This window comes from Symsagittifera roscoffensis, chromosome 9, assembly GCF_963678635.1.
Source record: "Symsagittifera roscoffensis chromosome 9, txSymRosc1.1, whole genome shotgun sequence".
Classification (NCBI taxonomy): domain Eukaryota; kingdom Metazoa; phylum Xenacoelomorpha; order Acoela; family Convolutidae; genus Symsagittifera; species Symsagittifera roscoffensis.
In genome coordinates, this window is record NC_087070.1 from 28,531,234 (window position 1) to 28,554,104 (window position 22,871).

The window sequence follows — 22,871 nt, forward strand, 5'->3', positions numbered from 1 at the left end:
AGATAGGCCTCAAAGTCGATATATAAATAGCCGAAAAAAAGAACAAAAATACTGATATACTGAGCCATAAAAAAATTTTACGACCCATCCGAGGTGGAACACCTAGAAGCATAAACACATATTTTGCCCTCGAAACTACGCAAAATATGTTGTCAAAACCAATATCATAAGCCCAATCTGTGTAATCGAAAAAAAAAGAAATTATAAAGAGTTTTTAAAAACACAAATTAAATCAAAGCATCAAAAAACACTTTCAATTACAAAAAAAATATCTTACAACACAGAAAAGCCAAGCAAAAAATTTGGCAACTGAGCCGACAGATCATAAGCAGACAGGCTATAGGCCGATTTTTTTTAAGACTAAACATTTTAAGTTTTAAAAAACGAAGTCCTGACCGGATTCGAACGTAGGCCCTCAGCCGTCTATTAGTTACATTTAACTTTCAATTTTAGTACTACCCAGTAGTTTAATTTAAATTTTCAAGAAATTGAGCATGTTTGATGCAGTGCAGAATTGCTTGCTGCACAAATGATATCTGCACAAATGATTCAGTGATTTTGATTAACTAGTTGTTAACTAGAAAAAAAGTTTAAATTCCTGTTTGATAACGCTTGCTAATCGCGAGCGTAATAAAGTACGCAAAAACTAAAATACCTGGAAAACTCAAATATGCAGTTGCGAGTTTTCTCCGCCATACTTTTGCTTCAAAAACTTCAATAGAACTGATTGTTTTTTCAGCGAGAGTGTATCGGAGGCAGACTTATAGACTTACTGGTGCATTTCAGGGTCTGAAACGCACAATTACATACTCCTTGAAAGTTCCGGCAAAAGCAACAAAGCCGAAAAATTTCAACGAGACGGTTGAAATGCACTTTCAATTTAAAAAACTACTATGTAAAGATTGACCACGTAATCAGTAAAAAAAAGAGATTTGGATTTGTTTAGATTCAACCTTAAAACAGGTCACAACAGAGCCTTCAAAAATTCCAGGAACACTTATGAGATGACTTACTAAATAAATTCAGAGACTAAAATATAAACACAGAGGCGAAGCTTCGCTTCGCAAACACAAGTGAGAACATTACAAAAAGGAGATCTAGAAATTGCAATGAGAAAAAATAGAAATAAGCCTCGAATTAGCAAAAATTCGGCTAGGTCAATGATTCTATCTGCGACCAACTGCAATCAAAAAATTATAAGTCTCACGCACTAACCACTCAGCCTTGGACGCTTAAACACCGACAAACACTAGTCACGAAAAAAGCAGCTACCTATGCTAATAAATTGCCAATGAGATTTAGCAAAATTGGCAATTTAATTCAGATAGACACAATTTAGCAAGTAAAAGTTTGGTATACAACAAACTGAAGGCATCCACACTAAGTCTGCATGTAACAAATTGCAAAGCATAAGTCCACATTAGGTATAATTATTCATTTTAAAAAAATGCAATATAAATTGAACTAGAATATTTCTGAAATGAGTGTAATGATGATGGTATCAAAAATGGCTCAACACAAGAGAAAGCGTTAACAATTTGTTCTGAGTCGTTAACAAATTTGAGATATCTCGAACAAACACCATTATCTCGACCCGACCAAATGAAAACCTGCGCAGTCTTGACCCCATTTGATGAAGCAAGATAACCTATGGAGGCGCTATCGACGAAAAAACAAGAGACTATTAGTAGGTCGCTACAGAGCGCCATTCCAGGCATTGTGGAACAACTGAATGTACAACTGAAAAACTTAGTCAAAACCATGGTAGATGAGGCACTAAAAGTATTCAAAGCCGAAGTGCAATACAACCCGACGAACAGTTAAGGTTTTATCAAGACGAAACCATATCTGAAACCACAACCGGAAGCAAAGATGCTGGAAACTTATAATCGCAGATCAATATCGAGGTTATTGGATTGGAAATTTCAAGTATTAACAATTTCGAACCAACAGAAAGAGCTATTGATAAGAAGCTACCTATCGCTTATAAAGTTGGTTAACATAATGACGAGCGAGATATTTCCATCGCACATCGCCTCCCATCCAAATGACAAATCTATCATAGAACGTTTTTCAAGGCGATTCGCCGAAATCAAACTCGAGAGGAAAGAAGACAGTGTAAGCAGAACGAGACACATTGAAGCACGTCACAAGTTTTGAAGATATTGAAATAACTCTGCAACTAAGACACAATGTTCATCTTATTGAAAAACTTGAAACGTAACTACTCATTAGCTTTTCCCGAGAGCATTTAAATACCTACAATCTCTCGCCGGATGATAGCAAGCAACTTGGGACGAGTTTTTGATCCCCTTGGACTAGTGACACCTGTAACGATAATGCCAAAGATTCTTTTCCAAAAAACTTGGGATGGCGATTTGGAATGGGATGATGATGTTGGGGCACATATAGCGAACCAAATCCAACAGTTGGTGGATACCTTAGGACTTTTGTCTTCCCTGGATGTAACTCGTTACTTGGCCAAGGACAGCTTTCAGCAAGTCGATCTTCATCTCTTCTGCAATGCATCAGAGATGGCTTATGGAGCAGCTATCTATGCCAGACCAACTTCAGACGCAGGAATCCACACTTCATTGCTAGTCGCCAAGTCACGACTTGCACCAAGGAAGACAGTTTTTACTCCAAGACTTGAGCTTTGTTCAATGGTTCTGGGCTGCAAACTCCTAAAAATGTGTCTTGAAGTCAATCTAGAATTTGCAATTGGTGGTAGATGCCAGCGCCTGGAGTGATTCAACAATAGCACTTGCTTGGATCAGATCAACTCCAAACGGGTACTTTACTTCTAAGACCAATCGTATTGCCAAAGTTCACCAGATGCTACCAGGTAACAAGCCGATCATACAACGCGACCAGTAGCAGCAGCTGAATTACAAAATTTGCAATTTGGTTGTCAGGGCCTTCTTGGTTGCAGACAAATGAAGTTTCTATTCCATCACAACCAAGAATTCGAAGCAAAAGAAGAGAAGGAGCTCAAACGGTCATTCGACGAAACCATCCTGCTCACTCAAGCAGCTGGCGGTAAGGAAACCATGCAAGCAGCAAAAGCAACCAGGACTAACCGTCGGACAGACAAAAAGAGAGGAGTTCTTCGATTTGGAACGATGAGGATCTTTTGGTAAAGCTCTACGCATTGGAGCTTTAGTCGCAAAGTTCGCCCTGAAACTTCTGAAGAAAAACACCGACGATCGTAATCAGCTTCGAAGGTTAGGACTAAACCTTCTTGTACGAGACGTTCAGGAGCAGCATTTGGACAAAAAAAAACAGATCAAAAACAAAATTCAAAAACAATGGATCAGGGGCTCCATCAACCAACTCCAGCCGCCTGAGGACCACCTGACACTCCCAATTCACTACCACCACCTTCTCCACAACTTCCACCTTCGCCGCGATCAAACCGACAACTTCACACCCGCCTTCTTCTTACTGCATCCGATTTCATCTCCATCTGAGATGTGAAAAGATTGATCAAAGATCAACGAGGGCGGCAATGTTGGAGCAAACAAAGCATGTTTTAAATGGCAAGATAATTTGTTCACATGATAATTTGTTCACATGTAAACTCAATTAAAAACGCATGTTAATTTTCCCATAATTTATTGATTTCATTTACCCGCAATTTATAGTAACTAAATCATCATTTATTCAATTTTTATACGATACAGTCGCTTTCCAGCTATCGCCAAGTATTCAGATCCGGTGAACAAAGTTATTTACGGGAAACAAGTCTAGTACCATATTGCAATAATCTTGCTTTTCGCAAGGGTAAAGAAAAGTTGTTAACGGGAAAAAAGTCTAGTTCCCGATTACAAGACACTTGCTCTCGCAAGTGTATTAAGTACAGCCAAGAGACAGTTGAAAAGTGTCAGTACACAAGAAACAAAAAAGTAAACATTTTTGACCATCAAATTTCAATTACGTAAGCGTAAAGTAAGAAAAGAGAAACAAAGCACTAACCATGTTGTTCGTCAAATTTTTCTTTAATCTCGGCCAATACTTTTTCATAGTGAATAAGGGCATTTTTGATATCCTCCTGCGTTTTCAAAAACCTATCGATAGCCTGTGATTCTTTGAAGGCTTTAGAACTGACTCTATAAGCTACAGCTTCGTTATACGCTGGTTTCAATTGGTTTGCAATTGCGAGCAACAACACGTAGTTTTTACTGTAGCAGTCAAAATTTTCTTTCATTTCGAAATGCATTTCAATTAAAAACTCAATATGCTCCAAATCTGGGTCAGCCATCTCTTTCTGGATAAATTTCTTAAATTTTTCAATATAACCGTTACACGACTGCTCCAGAGCATAGTTGCACACTCGCTTCACACTCAAGGCGACGCCGTTCAGCTGTTTGATTGGAGTTGATTTCTGACTGGAATGAAACGCATTCTGAAGAGGTTTAAACGATTTTTCGAAATCAGAAGACAGCAGTTGGAATCCAAGTTTTACACATGCGTCCATGAAGGATAAGATTTTCTTGTGCTTGTCACATGCTGAAAACAAGAAATCTATTTTCGAAAGTATTTTCGCCTAAAATTTCATTATGATTTCCGGTTTAGCAAAAAAAACACCTGCAACTAAAATCCATTTTGATCGACATATGATCACTCGGACCAAGATTAAAGAGTACCTACTACAATGTCCGCATTCTGTTTCAAAATTATCATCATCGTCGTGACAAAATGACGGAATCCGCATAACTCGCGTTGCTTTGCGCTCTTGTCTGAGTTTATCGAGTACTTTTGCTGACACGCGACCTTCAGTAATTTTTGAATAGATACTGAACTCATCATCCACGTCGTAGTCCTCGTCATCATCTTCGTCATCGTAAAGATCATCATCACTTTCTTCGTAATCATCATCACTAGAATTTGCCGAATTGCTCATTGCAGCGAAAACTGCGGACGGGTCTTCTCCGGGTTTAATTTCTCGAATGGCTGCCATTATTTGTATATTTGAATATTCAGTTAACAGAACCTGAAAATTTCTGTTATTTATACAGCAGAACTAAAAGCTTGAGCGATCATTGACAATAATTTTACAATCAAAGACTATGTACTATTATAGTATTTAGGGTTGTTTATCCCATGGGTTTGCACCCAAAATATAGTTCAATGAGGTCTGAGATTTCCGTTTGGGTTACAGTTTCCACATTGACACATTACTTGCCATGTGCAGCTGTCTATTTCTGAATAGTTTGCGAAAAACTTCGAATAAATTTCTGCTTTGTCAGATTTTCTTATCTCCGATAACTGTTTTATTGCATTTCAATTGTCAGAAGTTATTCGGTAATTAGCACGGCTTTGATTGAGATTACCTTTCTTCAGTCTAGCACGTGACTGACTCCCTTTTGCACAGCCGTTCAAGAACAGGAAAAACGTGAAGAAACGCACGTTTTCAGGCGCTAGTTAAGCTGAATTTTCAATAAAGAATGTAAAATTCGCCCAGACATTCATTACACAGTAACGGAGCATAGAAACATTACCAATTGACGACTGCCTGACGTCAGTTACCTTAATTCTACTCGTTTTAAACCTTCTTGACTTAGCCAATTGTTTTTCTGGTCTGTTTGGGGCTAAGTAATAAATTACCATTTTTAGGCCATCAGCCATACGGACTTTTGATCAGCTTTTACATGCGAAAATAACCACATAGCTTGGTCTCGGATCCCCAGACAACGTGATGTAACATTCGCCCGGAAGTACATATCGACGGAAAATAAAGTTAAGTTCTAGCGTCTAAACACAGCTTCATATGCTTTTAACCGTCTCTACCATGGTCAGTTCTATGAGTGGTCCTTTAACATCGTGTCGACAAAACCATTACTGTTTTTGAGCTATCGGCCAGAACACGCAGATTAACTTAGTTACATGCAAAATAGTGAGCTTTTGTAGCAGTAGTAGGATGGCTTCTGTGTTTCCACATGGGGTCCTGGCCCCTTCATTGTATCGTCATATGTACGTCTTGCTGCGGCAGTTGTTCGCCGCACAATCTCACCCAATTTTCCACGTGCACTTGTCTCCAAATTCTCCAAATTTCAACCTGAATTTCCTCAGTTGTAGCTGTTTGAGGCCACAATAAACCCTCACGTCATGTATTGACCAGTCTCCAAGTTTGATAGAAGAAATTTTGTTCAGCTTTCAGGAGTTTAGGCCGTTTCAGCTGAAATATTACACCGCGAGGACAATTCGGCAGGACTAATGGTATGTGCACATTTTCATGCATATCGTCGTATCTTCCCAATCCGATTTTTAAAAGCAGCAAAATATTTTTTTATCTATATATACTTAGGAAGCGGTAAAAATTGCAATTGAGCAATTTTTTCTTTGTATGCCAATGTTCCAGGAAAAATCCACTTGACGACTCTTTTTTGAATAGTCTCAAGTTCATTTGTGGCATATTTGCTTAATCCATAGCAGAGACTGGCGTATGTTAAAACTGGGACTAACATAGATTTATAAAGGTTCAATTTTGCAGTACGACTCAGATTGTTTGTCTTCCGTTTTATCATGAAAAATACATCGTTTGTTTTGTTGCATGCATTGTCTATGTGGATATTCCAGTTTAAATCACTTGATATTGTCAAGCTGGGGTCTTTTTGTACGTCTATTTTTTTATCTTGAATCCGTTGAAGTAAAAATCATTTCCAATTTTTCCTAATTTTAGATACGTACATTTGTCTAAATTGAAGGGCATTTTATAGTCGATGGTCCAATTAAAAATATTATTGAGGTCACTTAGGATTTGCTCTTGTGCCTGACTAGAATTGATGAATTTAGCATAGTCTGCAAATAACATAGTTTTAAGATTTACACAGTAAACTGGTAGGTCGTTAATAAAGACCAGAAAAAAAACAGAGGACCCAATATGCTACCCTGTGGCACTCCACTGGTAACTTTTTACCTCGAAGACTCTTTGCCATTTCTTCGAACAATCTGGCGCCTATTAGTGAGGTAAGACTTGATCAGTTTTAAAAGTTTATCCCTGACTCCTGTTGAAAACAATTTGCCTAACAAAATTGTTAGCCAAACTCTGTCGAAAGCTTTGCTAAAGTCTGTTAAATTATTTTCAATTTATTCTCCATTTTCGATTCCTTTTTTATGTTTCATTTAGAAAGGCCAGGAAATGTTGAAGTGTTGACCGGTATCTTCGAAATCCGAATTGAGGTTTGTTAAAATCTTATTGTTATGATCATATAGTCGAATTGTAACATTCGCCCGGAAGATACATATCGACGGAAAATAAAACTAAGTCCTAAGACGACTGGCAACGTCTAAACACAGCTTTACATACTTTTCACCTTCTCTACCAAGCCAGTACTTTCGGTGGTCTTTCCAACATCGGGTCGACAAAAACGTTACTGCTTTCGGCTTCGGTCAAAACACTCAAATTAACTTAATTACATGCAGAAAAAGTGAGCTCATGGCTGGGTCTCAGTATCCCCAGACCACGAGGTCACTCCTAAAATCAGGGCTACTACTACTTATTGAATTATTATTGTTTTTGTTCAGTAGATAAAAATCATCATCTCCATCGAAGATGGATCAACCCTTTTCCCCAACTCCTAGCTTCTCATCTCAATAGAATGAATTCAGATGTTAATTAAATTCAAATCAGGACATGAGAGGGAAGCTAAAAGTTTATATAAGTCGATAAAATTTTCAGTCCCGAGACCCCTCCGGATTCTTGAATCCGGGGAAATAAGGCTCTTATCTTCTTTCCGGAAGGCTGGTTTTCCACCCTTCACCGTTGTTCGCAACGGCCTTTCAACTATTGTAGCGACACAATAGTTGCAACTCGGAACGGTCTCTGCTATTCCTGCAATCTGTTGTCGTTTTTTTATCACAATCTTTGTCGTTATCGTCAGCGCAACTAATGTTGTTGTGTTTTTCTTTGACTTTTTGCCAAAATGGCCGTTTCTGACGTTTCTCAGAAAAAAGACGTCATAATTCGAATTTTTAAAATTTCAAAATACCAGACTATTCTAGCCCTCACCGTTTGGCCAATTGTTCCAATAACGCACTTATTCCTTCAAAATCGCCAATTCGGAAGGTTCACTGCTAAAACTTCGAATATGCCGAATCTGCATTTTGATCCATTCTGATCGAATGTCACATACTCCCCAGACAGTCCGGTCAATGTCCTCATTCAATCTCGCAATGTTCCTAGAATTGATACAGTGTCATCAAACAGCATTTACAAAATGCACGAAATTACTTTTATCCACGTCATATCGACTCACTGCAGAATATAAATGGCATCATACTACATCACTATACCCTTCAAATTCTTTCATTAATCGGCACATTGAGGATATGACCTAAGATAAAAACATATTTTCCGACTTCCAATGTCAATGTCCTGATTAAAAACTTTTTCTCCTAGATTTAAAAGGTGTTGGTTTGCAGGACAGTCCTGCCAACCAACAAGCTAAAATTATCCTACTATGCTTCCTCCCTTCGGAAATCTTTTTGTCCTGAATATTAAAACTAAGAAACTCTGTGGTTAGAAAGAACATGAAACAATCTCCCTCTTCGAGAGATTACCCAAGCCTTTCATGTCACCACAAAGTGATCAGTTCTCCTAGCTGATTAAAAACAGTCATGCAGGCTGGAATATTTAAATATACTCCTTCACTCAAGCCTTTCTAAATAAGTAGTAAGTAAGTGTCTCTAAAGCCACTTAACTAAAATCAAAATGCAAATTTATAAAAGCAACAACTTCAAAACTCAACTAAATGTTTCAGTTTTCAATTACAACTTGGTTGCTTGGTTTCTCACTTGAGTTGTTTCACACACATAAAACAATTCTGAGTTTTAACTTTTTCTTCATCACTCCTTTGTTTTCCTCTTTTTTTCGTCGTTTAGAAGTTCTAAAACTTCTAAACTCTTCTAATTTCGTCTCTTTTTGCATCTCGTTTTTCGGCCATTCGTCAATGTTCCATCTCCTCCTCCTGTGAAAATGACTCTGCACTTTCAGTTTCTGTGTCTTGCAACACGTCGTTAGCTATCCTGAGGCTGTTGGAAGCCGTCCTCCAACACTTCTGCTCTTCTACCTTCTGTTTGCAACAAGGTAGGGGATCCACGTTAGATTCTCTGTTCCTGCAGAAGCTGTTGTGGAGACACAACGTCACATTTCTCTCCAAATCTTCCGTTAACATCTCTGCCTTCTCCTTTCCACTACGTTCACTTGTCCTGGAAATTTTTTTCATAGCGGTGGTCACTCCATTCCGATGAGTCACGAGAGCTCGCTTGAAAGCTCCTGCTCCGATATCCAGCTGATATTCAATGTACACTCTGCCGTGCTTCGACATATGCTTTTTAGCATATTCGTACAATTATGCAGTCATGTTAGCTCTGAACCATGGCATCAATCGTTTTCTTGCCCATATCTTCTTCACTTCTATCGGAATGTTTAGATTTTTGCACATTGTCTCAAAAAGATCTAAATCTTTTAGACAATCTAATTTCCGCAACTGTTCTCTCGTCGGTGCCTCCTGTCTACTGTTTTATTTCACATGAGCTTCCAGCCATCGTATCGCTATCATAACTCCCACTATCACTATTGTTACGGGCTGTGATGAGTCTGGTAAACCCATGGAGAGCAGCTCTCAAGAGTCCCAGATCAACACCAGATTACTACGCTTGGGATACCACCAGGTCTGCAGCAAGCAGTGGCAGGGAAACTCGTCATGTGTCAACATGATGCTCCTCCAATTACGTTTTCCCGAAGCTTCCAGTAATGGTTCCACTTCCATCATCACTCGGTGGACTTCATCATTCTCGTCTACTGTATTGTAATCTGTAACAGTTGATCCTCTCTGTTTCTGTCTCTCAAAGTCACTGAAGTTCCCACTCACAATCCCATGAACTTCTTTCCTAGTATCGATTCCAACTCTTCCTTGGTTCTCTCTGGAACTGCTGAGAACATCTTACAAAGCAACTCGTAAGATTTCTCGGACATTCTCGCCAGTCTCACACACTTCGGCACTGAGAAGGCTTGATCCTCGATCGTTCTCGTACTCTTTACATCCACAGCTACGAAATGTACCGGGTATCTGCTCTTGCACATTGGAGCCAATGTCGAACCCACCAAATATCGTGCTCCTGATGGTCTACAATAAGTCTCACTGTGTCTGATGTTCATTTCCGTCTCGATGGCTTCCCTCCATTTTCGGTTTGCAGAACTCCTGGGAACACTTCTACACTGACGGCTGTGACCATCTCATGTCTCTGTTCTAGATTCAAAAGTGACTCTAAAGAACTAAACATGCTGTAGAATCCTAGTGCAGTCACTAGATTTACCTCAGTTCCTCCATGACAATCCGCTATCAGTTCCGTTTCCGTTCTTGCTTTCATCACTACGTTTCCAAACAATACCGTCAATTGCTTGTGTTATTTCTCTAGGGTCTTCACACAGTCCAGACCTCCACAAACGTGACCCTCCAGTCCACAGATTTCCACCAGACAGCTACCAGGTTTGACCCAGTCTTCTGGTCCCCAGCCAGGCAACTCCACTTTATCTTCACCGTTGCTCCTAGAGGCCGTTATCATCACATTATATATAATGTTAAGGTCACGCAGGTTACAGTCTGCATTCAGTTCCCTCTGCACGTCTTGTGTCGCCCGTAATATCGAGTCAGCGTTGGGACTAGGACACCATGATGGCCTCATCAATTCCCACACTGCCACCAAGCTCGTTCTCAGTAATTCATCTGAGAATCCCAACCCAAACTCCACTCTTTTGTCGGACTTTGGTACGGAAGGTGCAGTCACCTCTTCTTCCAAGACCAGTCCCAATTTGGCCTGTGGATTATTAGCGCTCTTAATTGTTACAATGACGTCCAGAATCTTACTAACACTGCCTGTTCGTAATCGAAGAAGCAATCGCGTATGTCTTCACCCAGGAAAGGGTTGTACGCTATCCCTATGATTCCGGATACGTAGCTGTACGAATTCTTCTTGATCGGTCCACAATAATCACTGGATTTCGGCAGTGCCCCCATAGACTCTTTAGTGAGTCTCAGCTCCTTGTTTGAGAATCTCCTGATTTCGTCTATCTTTCTCATGGGCTCTAACTCCTCGGGTTCTTTTATATTCACCCTCATCGGTTTGCTTTGCTGCATATCCAGCAGTGCTAGCAAGAGTAAGGCTTTCGCTCGCTCATCGCCTTCCCTCAGCATCTTAACACAGGTGTTCAATGCAGGTACTGAAATCTGCTCTATGATGAATCGAATGAAACAGAGAGCGTCTCTCCGCTTCGCACACGCTACTGCTGCTCCCTCTTGGACTATCAGATCCCTCAGGTTCGTCATAAGGGAAACCTTCTCTTCTTTTGACCTCTTCCTTTCTTCTGAATCATACTCTTCGCGAGTCAGTCCCATCATGCACCAGGCAAACCTCAGTTGTAACTCTGTTCTTACGTAAGGTACTGCCACGAGAGCGTGTATTCTTGGCGTAGTCCTCATCTCATCTTCGAAGTACCTTAATACCACTGCTTTCAATGGAAGGCTCACCAACTGCTCCATCGTTTCTGCCTGTATCTCAGACGACGCTAAAGTCCCGTACGCCTTCTGCTTGAGGGTGGTGCCATGCAACATTGTCTCCAGATAACCCTCCATGGCACTCTTATCTTCCAGAGCCATCACATACCCTCTAGCCGAGTTTCGGTACTCCAAAATTTCCATGTATCCACCGGCAGGTTCATCTATCGACACAGCCTCCGATACTGTCAGTCGGTTGTATTCTACTGGTACTAGTTGTCCTGCGACATTTCCCTTTCCGTGATTCATGGGAGATGGCTTAAAGTCTTTCATTGTGCTCTCTCCACATTGGCTGAGTATTTCCATTTCTAAGGTTGCTCCAGTCAGAGTGCGGTCACTCCTTTTGGATTTATAACCTGTTGACTTTATTCCCGCCATGAGAATGGGTGGCACCATCGCTATATCAGTCAACATTTTATCTGTGCCAGGCAATTGATAATCACGTTGTCCCAAATCCATGACCTCTTCGACTCGTTTCCTTTTCGCTGAATTGACAGCTTTCACCGATATCTCCGAATCCACCTTCGTCTTTCCTACTCTCCTCGGTATCACTCTGCTGCCTAACTTCATTTTCATCGCATTGATCTTGTCAATCACCAATTTTGATTGCATCGTTCCTCTCCTGTTTCATGACAGATACACCACCTCTCCTTTATCGTCCTGCGGTGTCATCTTGATGGGAGAATTCGCTTCACTTTCATCGGTGGCTGAGTCAATTAACAACTCACTCAATCTCCCTTTACACTCATCAAGCTTGTCAAGGACTTCCCGCATCAAGGGTCGGTTGAGACCTGTTTTCAGAATGGACTGGGTCCCATAGCTCTGAACCACTGTCCAGACTTCTTCCATGAACGCCACTCTGTCCAATCTGCATCCCGTCCTACTTTCATGGTCTCGGTGATGTACTTCCCATTCTTCTTCGGGCAACGTTCCCAAGAAAGGTACTCTGGCTGAGCCCTCTATTCTTCTTCTTCTAGATGATTCCATGAGGATTCTTTGTTCGTTATTTCTTGAATTGCCAGGAGAGCTGCTCTCCGGCAAATTCCGTTTCATTTCCATAAAGGCTGACGGAGGCTCCAGTGTCGAAATGCCTTCATCCGCTGGCTCAGTCGTCTCTAACGTATCCGCGTTGTTCTCAAGATCACTGAAGATATTAAAATCCAGGCTGGATACTCCTCCTGTCGATGCCCTGTCGCCTTCCCCACCAGCTTGACTTGCATCTTGTTGCATGGGTTCTTCGGTTTGACGGCTTCCTCCTTGTCCGTCATCTCCTTCTGACATATCTCTCTTTGAGCTCGAGGGTCCTTGTTTATCATTGTCGGCTCCTTCCGGAAATTTCGGTATGATCAATGTACCGGCCGATCTATCTTCCTCTTCTCCATGGACCACTTTGCTTTCCTCGCAGCCGAAGGGTGCTAGGAAAGTTCTCGTTCGCAGCGTTCCTACTACCGTCAACTCCGGTTTTACACTAGTCAGGATCAAGGAGGCCTCAGGCAGTTCGGTCCTGCCTCTCATCTTCATAGGCGCTAAGCCTAATCCCGCCCATTCCTCATCAAATCTTCCAGGCTTGGGAGTCGCGGCGTTGCTTATTTTCCTTCTCGTCGCTTGATCCGTATAGGCAAATCGTGTGTACTGTAACACAGCGGCATTCCTTCCCACAAAGTATGTATCCATTGTTGCTACGAAATTCCCTACTCTCCTTTCATTGGTTTCGAATGCTCTCAACCTAGGAGTCTGTACCACGGAGACTGCTCCGAGTAACATCCTTCTTATCAGAGAAATTCAGGGATTGCCTCCGGCAGCTTCTCGTAATCACCCCAGTCCTTCATTTTTTCTCTCACTTTATGATATGCTGCAGTGAGACGAGGCACTCTGGTCATTTCACCATTCGTTTTATCATAGGGTCTCAGATTCCAAAGCTTCGGAAAGACTTCGATGTGTCCTCTTTCTACTTCTCCCATGCGATCACGGAAGTGATCGTCAAAACTGATGACTGTCATCTCTGGCTCTGATATTTTCGCAAATAACAGATCTTCACTCATGAGCTCCCGCAATGTGTGCTGCTCACACCAGTTCAGTGGACTACCGTCCACTGCTAATATGAGGTTCAGGTGCAGCACCGACCTCCTATATGCCTCCACCTTAACGTCAGGGAACGCAAACGTGACTGCTGGTCCATAGATCACTGTCACAAACTCCGTGACTCCTCTGATCAGCGCCAAGGGATCGGTTCTCATAGCCAAGCTCAGATCGGTTAACAAGGGCATGCCTCCAACATGTCGCCTAACATCTTCTTCTCTTTCGATAGTCTCGTCTTCTCCCGTTCCAAAGCGATTTTGTTGTAAGAGATATTGGATAAGAGTGTGTCTCAGGTCTCTTATCTTATTCCACGAGTCCGTGGGTTTCTTCATATCTAAATTCCTCACTCTCTCTCTCTCTCATCTGCTCCGGACAACGTGTCACTTTCATTAGTCCTCCCAAGTTTCCGTGGGTAATCGCAATCAATGTCAGAAGTCCATCTAACCGCAGGTTCTGGATTCCTTCGGTGAGCAGCATCGCCGGTCCTTTCACGAAACTCTCTGCTCCAAATGTCACAAACAAGGCTATTAGTTCCACTATTGACACTTCCACTACTGCTTGGAGGAATTCTTTTATCAAGTAATGCGAGACTTTCGGGTAGACTTTTGCCAAGAAGGACGCGATCCATCCGGCTCCCAACCCTTCCAGCATGCTGTCTGTCCGTTCAAAGCCTTCCTGTCCCTTCACTTCCTGGGTCTAGAAGGTTTCCAGGGTAATCTGACACATTCTGTTTACAAATTCAGCAGTCTTTTCTTCGGCATTTTCCGCCAGGTTCACCTCCTTTAACAAGTAGGCATGGATCTTCGTGATCATCACAGGGCCTTGCTCAAAAGCATCGCCCTGCCGCTACTCGAGGATTTAGGTGTAGCCACTGGTTTGCTTCCGGCTTGGTTCTCAAAACCATCGCATCCAAATGAGCTCTCGTCTTTAGTGAATTTTTCCTTCTCGTATTTTCACCTGTCACTTCCATTGCTCGAAACCATAAGTCGTTGGACATCGCTACGATCACTCGATGGTCGTCGTCTACTCCCGGCTTCAGTTTGAGCTGTCGACTGAAATTGGACAGTTCCAACCACAGCACCTCGTCCAACACTAACATGTGTAGCGCATGGTCCTTGAATCCTCTCATCGCGTTTGAGTTATCTGACCACACTGCAGGTAGTTCAGCCTTGAGTGGCCTCAGGTTCTCCATCTCTATCATGCGATTTGGGGCTGTTATGATCACATCATATTTTCTTTTTGAAAGCAAGGTCACAATCGCATACACGAATTTCGGTCCATCCGGGAGATGCGCATATCCCGGAGACAACGCGAATACTACTCTCAGTGTCACTTTGGTGAACGACCCCTCCTTCGTCGCATCCACCACTTCACCCATCGACTCAAGGACATCTTTTATCGCTGGCCACACAGCATTCTCTGCCGTTGTAGGATCTCTGAGTCTGCTCAGAAAACCTCTACTGTGTAGATGGTCATTGATGCCAGCAAACACGATCGTAATTGGGTTCATGTCCGTCTGCCTTTGTACCCCTATAGCCAGAGATATCGATTGCAGTAGGTCCAGGTCGACCGCTGCCAACATTATGACGTCCGGCTAAAACAGAGACTTGGAGGTGTACACGAACTCTGAATTCGCTACTATCATAATCTTGGCCTTCCTCATTTCTGCTTTGTCATAGGCGGCGAAGATGGTCTCATCTTTCTTTATCGCTTTCAATCTGCCGTATCTTTGGACATCACCATCTTGATTCACTAGTTTTGGGTATATTCTTTCCTTCACATGATCAGGGGGTGTCGTCAGCTGCCTGAACATCTTCACGTGTTGTCCAATCGGCGCTCTCGTCGTCAGAAATCTTCGTGGTCTCTCTTCACAATTCCCCGCATCATGATTCAACCTCACATCTTGCAATGGTCTCGCATTCACTGGTCCCATTGTGTTGTTAGAGGGCAGTCCCTCTAGGTCAGCAAATCTCAAGGCCGTCGTGGAGATGAAATTTATACTAGCGGCTATCAACCAGTCTACGCCGGTTATCGAGTACAGTCTGCTGACGGATAGCGTCGCTCCATTCAGCATCCTCCTTGCATCTTCGATGAAGCTTACCCTCTGGAGATCCAGCTTCATTAGTTCATCTTTGTATACATGCCAGGGAGACGGTATGGGTCTCGACCACATCAATGAGCCTCTGCCCGGGCGTCTCTCCTCTCGACTGGTACTTGTCGTCTCCGATCTCGTGTCCGATCTAGACGTGCTGGCTGTCTCTTCGATTGGGTTGACAGGTCCTATTCTTCTCCTAGGATGGATGGTCCTCCTCATCGGCGCTTCTGCCAATCGATCCTGTACGTCTGTCCTTTGACCTGGTTCGCTGGAGCTCTGTTGTCTGTAGTTCGTGACGGCTGGGACCGTCCCCAAGCGTGTTTCCAGGCTAGGAGGCACAAAGGTAGTAATCACCGCGTCACTCGCTGTTCCTTCTTCCTTCAGCACTCCTGTGTCAAAGATTTCCGCCTCTAGTTCGTCCAACCGCTCTTGGAAGACTCGATTCAACCAAGCCTGTCCTTCGATACTATCGAAGTGGATGCCGTCCGTGGTCAGTTTGGCCTGATCCATAGCTCTCAACTCATGTTCGATGTCCATGAGGATCATTCTTCCGGTATTCCGACTTGCGAGATTCCTCAAGATGTTATTCCACCTGACGACTCCTTCGTTGTGCCTTCTCCCTGCTGCTGTCAAGCTCCTCGTGTTCATTGGCACAGTGCAAACGGTCAGTACCGCGCAATTGAATTTCTGCCAGAGGGTAGTAAACAAACACACCATCATTGATTCCCATAGTGCTTCCTGCTCATCTGAACCTCTGGAGATGTCATTCGTTCCAACCAGGATCATCACATTGGGGATCGTCCCTGGATTCATCAGTTCCACCATTCGATATAACTGGGCTATCGTCGCGCCTCCAAAGGCCATCATCGTTGTGACCCACGAGGTCCTCAAATTCGATAGTACTCTGACCAAGCTGTCTCCCAGTATCAGATGTGATGTCCCGAGTGGTGGTTGCTGCAGGCTTACTGCCGGGCTCCAAGTCGCTCGATTGAAGCAAGCTCTCGGATCTGTCTCCGGAACTCCTGTGAAATTATATTTCAATTGATTGTTCTTTTGCACGTCTATTATGCGAGACACTTTCTTCGCTGGCATCTTCTGTATTCTTCTTTCTGGGGCCTTCGAGCTCCCCATGAGTGGCGTCACGTCACTTATCCCCTGTCTGATCACGGTCTGGGAGAGTTGTACTCTGCCCGTGTTGTCGATCGTTCCATAGGGTGCAGTCACCCCGGAACCTGGCGCATTCTTGTTGGCGACCAGTCGTCCAGCTGTCTCTATCAGCTTCCTCACCGTTTGTTCCACGACGGGGTCACCCAAGGTGTCACTAGGGTCCGGGATCGTTACTCGATCTGTCGCTGTCTGGAGCCGTGTCTCCGTTGTTTGACTCATTTCTCGAGGCGTCAAGAGCTCCATCGGGGACTGCCCACGAGGAATACTCCTTGTAGGTATCACTTTCTCCACGGCCGTTGTCAACGCCATCTGTTCCGATCGCTCTTTGTAGTCCTGCCTCAAGCGCTCAATTTCTTGACCCTGCTTTTTGTTGCAGTCTTCGAACAATCTTCTCCACATGTCCCGATTGTCCTCCATCTTGAGCATGCTTTTGGTCATCTCGTCCAGCTCCTTTTTCGTCCTTTCCAGTTCATCCTTCATCCCATCCAGATCTTGCATGGTTTGGTTTGTCTGAACCTTCTGTCCTACTTTCGCCCTCTTTGGTGGCACAGCTGCTCTCAGTGGTGAACCAGCGAGGCAGCCTCGCTGTTCATCTCCTGATGCATTCTCGTCAGCCCGGGTTTGGGCTTGGAGGGCATAGGCATTGCACCTGGTTGGTAAGTCCTAGAACTTCCCAATCCAGGCTCATTCGCCAAGTCACTCCCTGAGAGAGCCCCGTTTCTCCACCTCATCACTCTCATGTTCGGGCGGTCTAGTACTCCCCTCTCTCCATATGCTGCCACCAACAGGACTTCCGTGAGGCGGTCCCCATGGTTGTCATGCCCCAAGATGTTGATCAGGGCGGTCAGCAACATGACTACCTCTGGGTCCTCCAGAGCGAAGTCTCGATCGATCAGCCGACGATAGATCGCATCTATCATCGGTCTTACATATGCCTATGCCAGGTCCATCAATTCATCCAGGTTAAAATTGTCCATACTGTTCTTCAGATTTGATTTGATTCGATTCGATTCCAAGGTTTTGACTCAAGTGAGTAATTAAATAATCAATCAGGACATATATCGTTAAAATCTGCTTAAAAACAGTTCAGATAAAAAGACATTTATCCTAAAATTTATTAAAATCAATCGGTCTCTAAAATTTTGGAATTCGACCTAAGATTGGACAGTCCAAACTTTGGATCTATTCCTAAGATCGTCATTCAGTTGTTCATGGTCACTAACTCCTTCTTACCCACGATCTTAATAACATAACACACAACCTAACATAGCACACATATCACACATTATATACAACTTAGTCTTTGGCCTAACACCCTCTCGCACGTCACTCAGCCTATACTTAAGTAATATTTCGTATGTAAGTATACTTGTATATTAGTATCAGAGAAAATCACGTGTACAAGTGCGTACAATTCCCGAGGATGCAGTCGTCCTCTGTTTGGATCGTACACTGGAAGCGAGAGTTCCTTCACGCCCATTTCCACGAGGAAGTCCCTCAGCCTCGTCAAGGACAAGACTAGGTTCTCTGGGTCTACGTGCTGCTTCTCCGTCGCCCTCGTTACCAAGAAGCATAGGTATTTTCCCGGTATCTGCGACGCCGCCGGAGGTAAGGCCGCTACGCCCCCTATCCCTGGTCTTTGCTTCCAAAGGAATTCCACGTTTTTGTATTCTCTCTTAAAATCTGCCGCTAACGCTGTCCTAAAACTCATGTCTGCTGTGATTGCTATCGCACATGTTCTATTTGTGAGTATGAAATCACTGTCTGTTAGTATTATGTTACTTGAGTATTCATTTGGTAAGTTAAAATATGACTCAACTACCCTACCTATGTCAGGTTTCTTGGGTTCTTCGCCTGTTTCTGCTTCTAAGTCTCCTGTTTCTCTTGCTACTCTTAATTTTTTTATTATCAAGTTTTTTAAGTGTGGGTAAGTCCTACCCCAACTCCCCGGAAAAAAATATCCATCGAAGTCCCCGTCGATCGCATACCGGGTATCAAGTCGAGGTTGGATGCAGGAATGATCAATTGCCCTTCCTGGGCAGCCTAGGAAGGATCATCCCTTTCCGTTTTTATGTTTTTCATGCTTTCACGATCTACGTCTTGAATCGTGACGCTGGTCTCCTCAGGGTCCGAGGTCATTTCGTTCAGCCACTCTAAGACACGCAGGTTCGTCAATTCTTGTTCATATGACTGCTGTTGCTCGTCGTCGAATTCTACCTCGGGTTTCGACCGGTCTTCGACCCACTCATCGTCGTGATCATCGACTATGTCAATGTCCTGTGACACAGTTATTTCTTCTAGACCCACTACTTCCTCCACTATCTTCTTCAGATCTATCCTATCCACTACAAAGTCGTCACCGTAAGGATTGTATTTCTTTCTTGGTCTCGTCCCGTCCTTCTGACGAGTCTGTATCGTGAACGGAAGATCCGGTTCCAAGTTCTTGGGAACCTCTATCTGTTCGGGATCCTGCCAGTCTTCCTCTGCGTAGGGTAAGGTTTCATCGTCCGCTTTGATCACCTCGTTAGGATCCAGGTCCAGCGGTGTATCCGTTCCTTCCTCCACGACTTCGTTTCCATCGTTCTTCTCCCTGGTGCCCTTCTCGTTGACCTCACAAGCAGGATCCATCATTAGATAATCCCCTTCTTCCATGTCCGCAGGTATACACCAGTCTTCTGTCGATGGATTGTGTGGCTTGAAGTTCTCGTAGTGGGCGGCTCGGCCAGTACTCAGTCTATAAAAGCGTCCCTTCTGGTGCACCTCTGTAATCATGAAGGGTCCCCTCCACTTTTTTAGGAGTTTTTTCGTCCCTTTCGGTGGTATAACGTTCTGAAATACCAATACGTAATCTCCCACCGAGTAAGCTTTTGCACCAGCTGCTTTCTTATCGAATTTTTTTCTCTGCCTTGCCCGCGCTTGTTGAGTATTTCGCCTACACAAATCGTTCAACTCCTGTTGGCGTCTGATCACATCCCTCACGTAGACCTGTGGAGACGTTTTCTTTCCCTCATACTCTGGGTAGAAGAAGGTTAAGGGTAAAGACTTCTCGTGTCCAGTTAGCATCATGTGTGGACTGACTCCGGTGGTGGAGTGTTGCGTGCTGTTATATGCTCCCATCACCTGTGGAAGGTATCTGTCCCAATCGGTCATGTACCTGGAACAAAATACTCTCAGCAACGACACTAACGTCCTATTCTGATTTTCCACTAAGCCATTCGTCTGAGGGTGGTATGTCGTGGAGTGAGCCTGAGCGACCTGTGAGCGTCTCATAAGCTCTTTCGTGAGCTCTCCTACGAAAGCTGTTCCATTATCCGATTGAAACGTCATCGGACAACCATGTCTTGCTATCCACGTATTGATCAGGTGGTCGCATGTCTCTTCCGCCGAGGCAGTTATGCAGGGCACGGCCTCTGCATACTTTGTAAAATGATCTATCATGACCAACACCTGATTATAACCACTGTCTGTCATGCATATCTTCTGGTGATCTATCTGCACCACCTCATTGAATTCAGACGACTCGATCGATTGTAATGGAAATCGCAACTTCCTTGGATCCTTGACCTGTTGGCATGACAGACATTCTGTTACCCACTTCTCGCATGCCTTTTTCATTCCAGGCCACTCAAAGCGCTTCAGGATCTTCTGATATACTTTATCGATCCCCTGATGGCCCATCTGATCATGCGACCTGAATAATAGTTCGGTCTGGTAGAGTTGCGGTAACACTATCGCGTTATACTTGTATAGGACTCTGTCTTCTTCTCTTCTTTTACAAGCCACAATCCCGTCCTTGTTCAAATATAACCTCCCTTCCTTCTGCATGAAGTACTGTCTCAGGATGCGATAACTATCTTCCTCGAGGTCCCCTTTATCTGGAGAACCATTCTCGATCCACCTTTTCAGGTTGGTTGTCATGCGATCATTTCTCTGCGCCCTTAGAAGATTCGAGAGTCTGTATCTCGCCTTTAAGTACGTCTTCATGACCCTCATCTGACTATTCGGCTCGTTGGGCTGGTGTGTGTCTTCTTCCATCTTAACGCACCAAATCTTCGCCAACGGCTGTGTTTTTTGTTTAAACGGCTGAATATCAGTCCTGACTACCTCTTTCTGCGGCAACAGACTCATCGAACGTTTCGATACCGCTATTGTCTCCAAATCATCCGCTGCGTTGTCAAAGACTCTTTCGCTTGGTATAAGGTAGCGATCACTGTCAGGATCCTGGTACACTTCTCTGTCCAGATTCCTTGCCCGAGTTTCCATTAGTAGTGTGTGGATCGCTAGTTCGGACAGTTCTGATCCCGAGCTCGAGTTCCTGTCTGAATAGGTGTCCATTCCTGAGTTTCGGGAATTGTCATCTGTTGAAGAGGTTGTGCTGGAGTCTGCACGCTCCTCCAGATCATGTCTGTGCCTTCTTCGCATCCATCTGAACTCCCCGGACAAAACCTTGTTATCTAGGTCCTGTTTCTCATCAGGAATTTTTTCGTCTATTTCAGACTCCCCGAACAAACTTTCTTGTCCGGGGTGTTGATCTTGTGATCGCTGGTTCTTCCCATCATTCGTCTCCCCGGTCAAATAGTCTTGCAGCAGATTTTGTTCTACCTTTTCACCTTCCTTATCCTGGTCCACAAAGGTGACGGTTTTCTTTCGCGTACTGCTCCCCTGTTCTTTCTGTCCGTAAGAAGTACTGGTTAAAATCTCGTGGGGTATTGAGGATACTAGTTGCTGAACTATTGTCCTACAATCCTCTCGTTCTCTGCGTGCTGTCGTCTGGACGGCATGATCTTCACCTTCTCCCTGACTGTCAGCGATGCCACTGCTGCTGTCCACTCGGGGTCATCTCTGGTCACTTCTCTTTCTAACAATCCACCCAGCATCCGCATCACTTGCGGTGTGACCTGCACCGTTTTATCCAATAATGAGAGGCTGTTTATGTTCATGCGAGAGAGTTCTTGCTGGACCAGATTTGAGCGCAGCAACAGATCCAAGGGAACCGGGTCCTCTTTGGATAGGATTTTTATCTCGGCTGCTTTCTCTACAGGTACTCAGGATGCCCTGGAATTGGATGTCCAGATTTATCCAACCATCTCGTTAAGGGAAGCGCTTCATAAGTTTCCTTGTCTAGAAACGAGAATCGCTCCTTTATTTCTGCCTGATTGGCTTGCTTCTGCTCCAATCTTTCATAGAACTCAGTTTTCTTGCTGAGGCTATCAGCATTCTGGTGTTTATCACGCATCCTGTGTTCGATTATCATATGGTAGCCATCCAATCTTACTATCCATCTACCAAAATAACTCTGATCCATCGAGTAGGTCTTCAACCAGGATAACGCCCTGTTGTCCACGCGTAACTTGAAGGGAGCGCTCCCCAAGTATGCACGGTACTTTTCCACGAAAGTGACTACTGCAAACATTTCTGCTTTTGGTGCGCCATATTTCATTTCTGTGTCTCTCAAGACCTTGCTGCCATATGCTTTGGGACGGAGAACCGTTCTTCCATTCCATTCTTGCTCTTGATGTAGTATTCCTGAGATGGCTACTACCGATGCGTCTGTATCAAGAACATACATGCCCTTTTCTGTAGGCATGCCTAGCACTGGCGCTTCGCACAGTTCGCGCTTTATGTCCTCGAAGGCAACTTGTGCTTCATCGTTCCATTCGAACTTTTTCCCTTTGTTGCGCATTAGCTTCTGCATCGGATACACCTTGTCCGCATATCCTTTTATGAACTCCCGGTAGTAATTGGCAAACCCTAGGAAGCTCAGGAGCTGTGTGTCCGTTCTGGGAGCCTTCCATGTCAACACTGCTTCCGCTGCTTCCGGGTCCGGCCTCACACCATGCCTGTCCACCATTCTTTCCAGGTACTTAATCAAATCCCTAAGGATTTCACATTTCGATGGTTTGCACTTCAATCCCGCTCTTTTCATGCATCCAAAGACCTCATCGAGCCTATCAATGTGGTCTTCCAGGGTC

The 22,871-nt window shown here is 43.9% G+C and overlaps 3 protein-coding genes across 4 annotated transcripts in view; 1 reads left to right on the forward strand and 2 right to left on the reverse strand.

Annotated features, from left to right (window-relative positions):
* Window positions 1-22,871, reverse strand: part of LOC134854321 (protein rogdi homolog) — a 438,231-nt gene that overhangs the window by 126,778 nt on the left and 288,582 nt on the right. The gene's annotated exons all lie outside the window — the stretch shown is intronic.
* The window catches only part of LOC134854318 (E3 ubiquitin-protein ligase RNF14-like), a 360,494-nt gene that overhangs the window by 114,289 nt on the left and 223,334 nt on the right, over window positions 1-22,871 (forward strand). The window lies entirely within an intron of this gene.
* Window positions 1-22,871, reverse strand: part of LOC134854315 (uncharacterized) — a 315,313-nt gene that overhangs the window by 3,862 nt on the left and 288,580 nt on the right. Inside the window, exons 2-3 of the mRNA XM_063870520.1 lie at window positions 4,651-4,993; window positions 3,976-4,509 (exon numbers count right to left, since the gene is read on the reverse strand). Of these exons, the coding sequence (XP_063726590.1) occupies window positions 3,976-4,509; window positions 4,651-4,960 (844 nt within the window). The 5' untranslated portion in view covers window positions 4,961-4,993. The remainder of the gene's footprint in view (window positions 1-3,975; window positions 4,510-4,650; window positions 4,994-22,871) is intronic.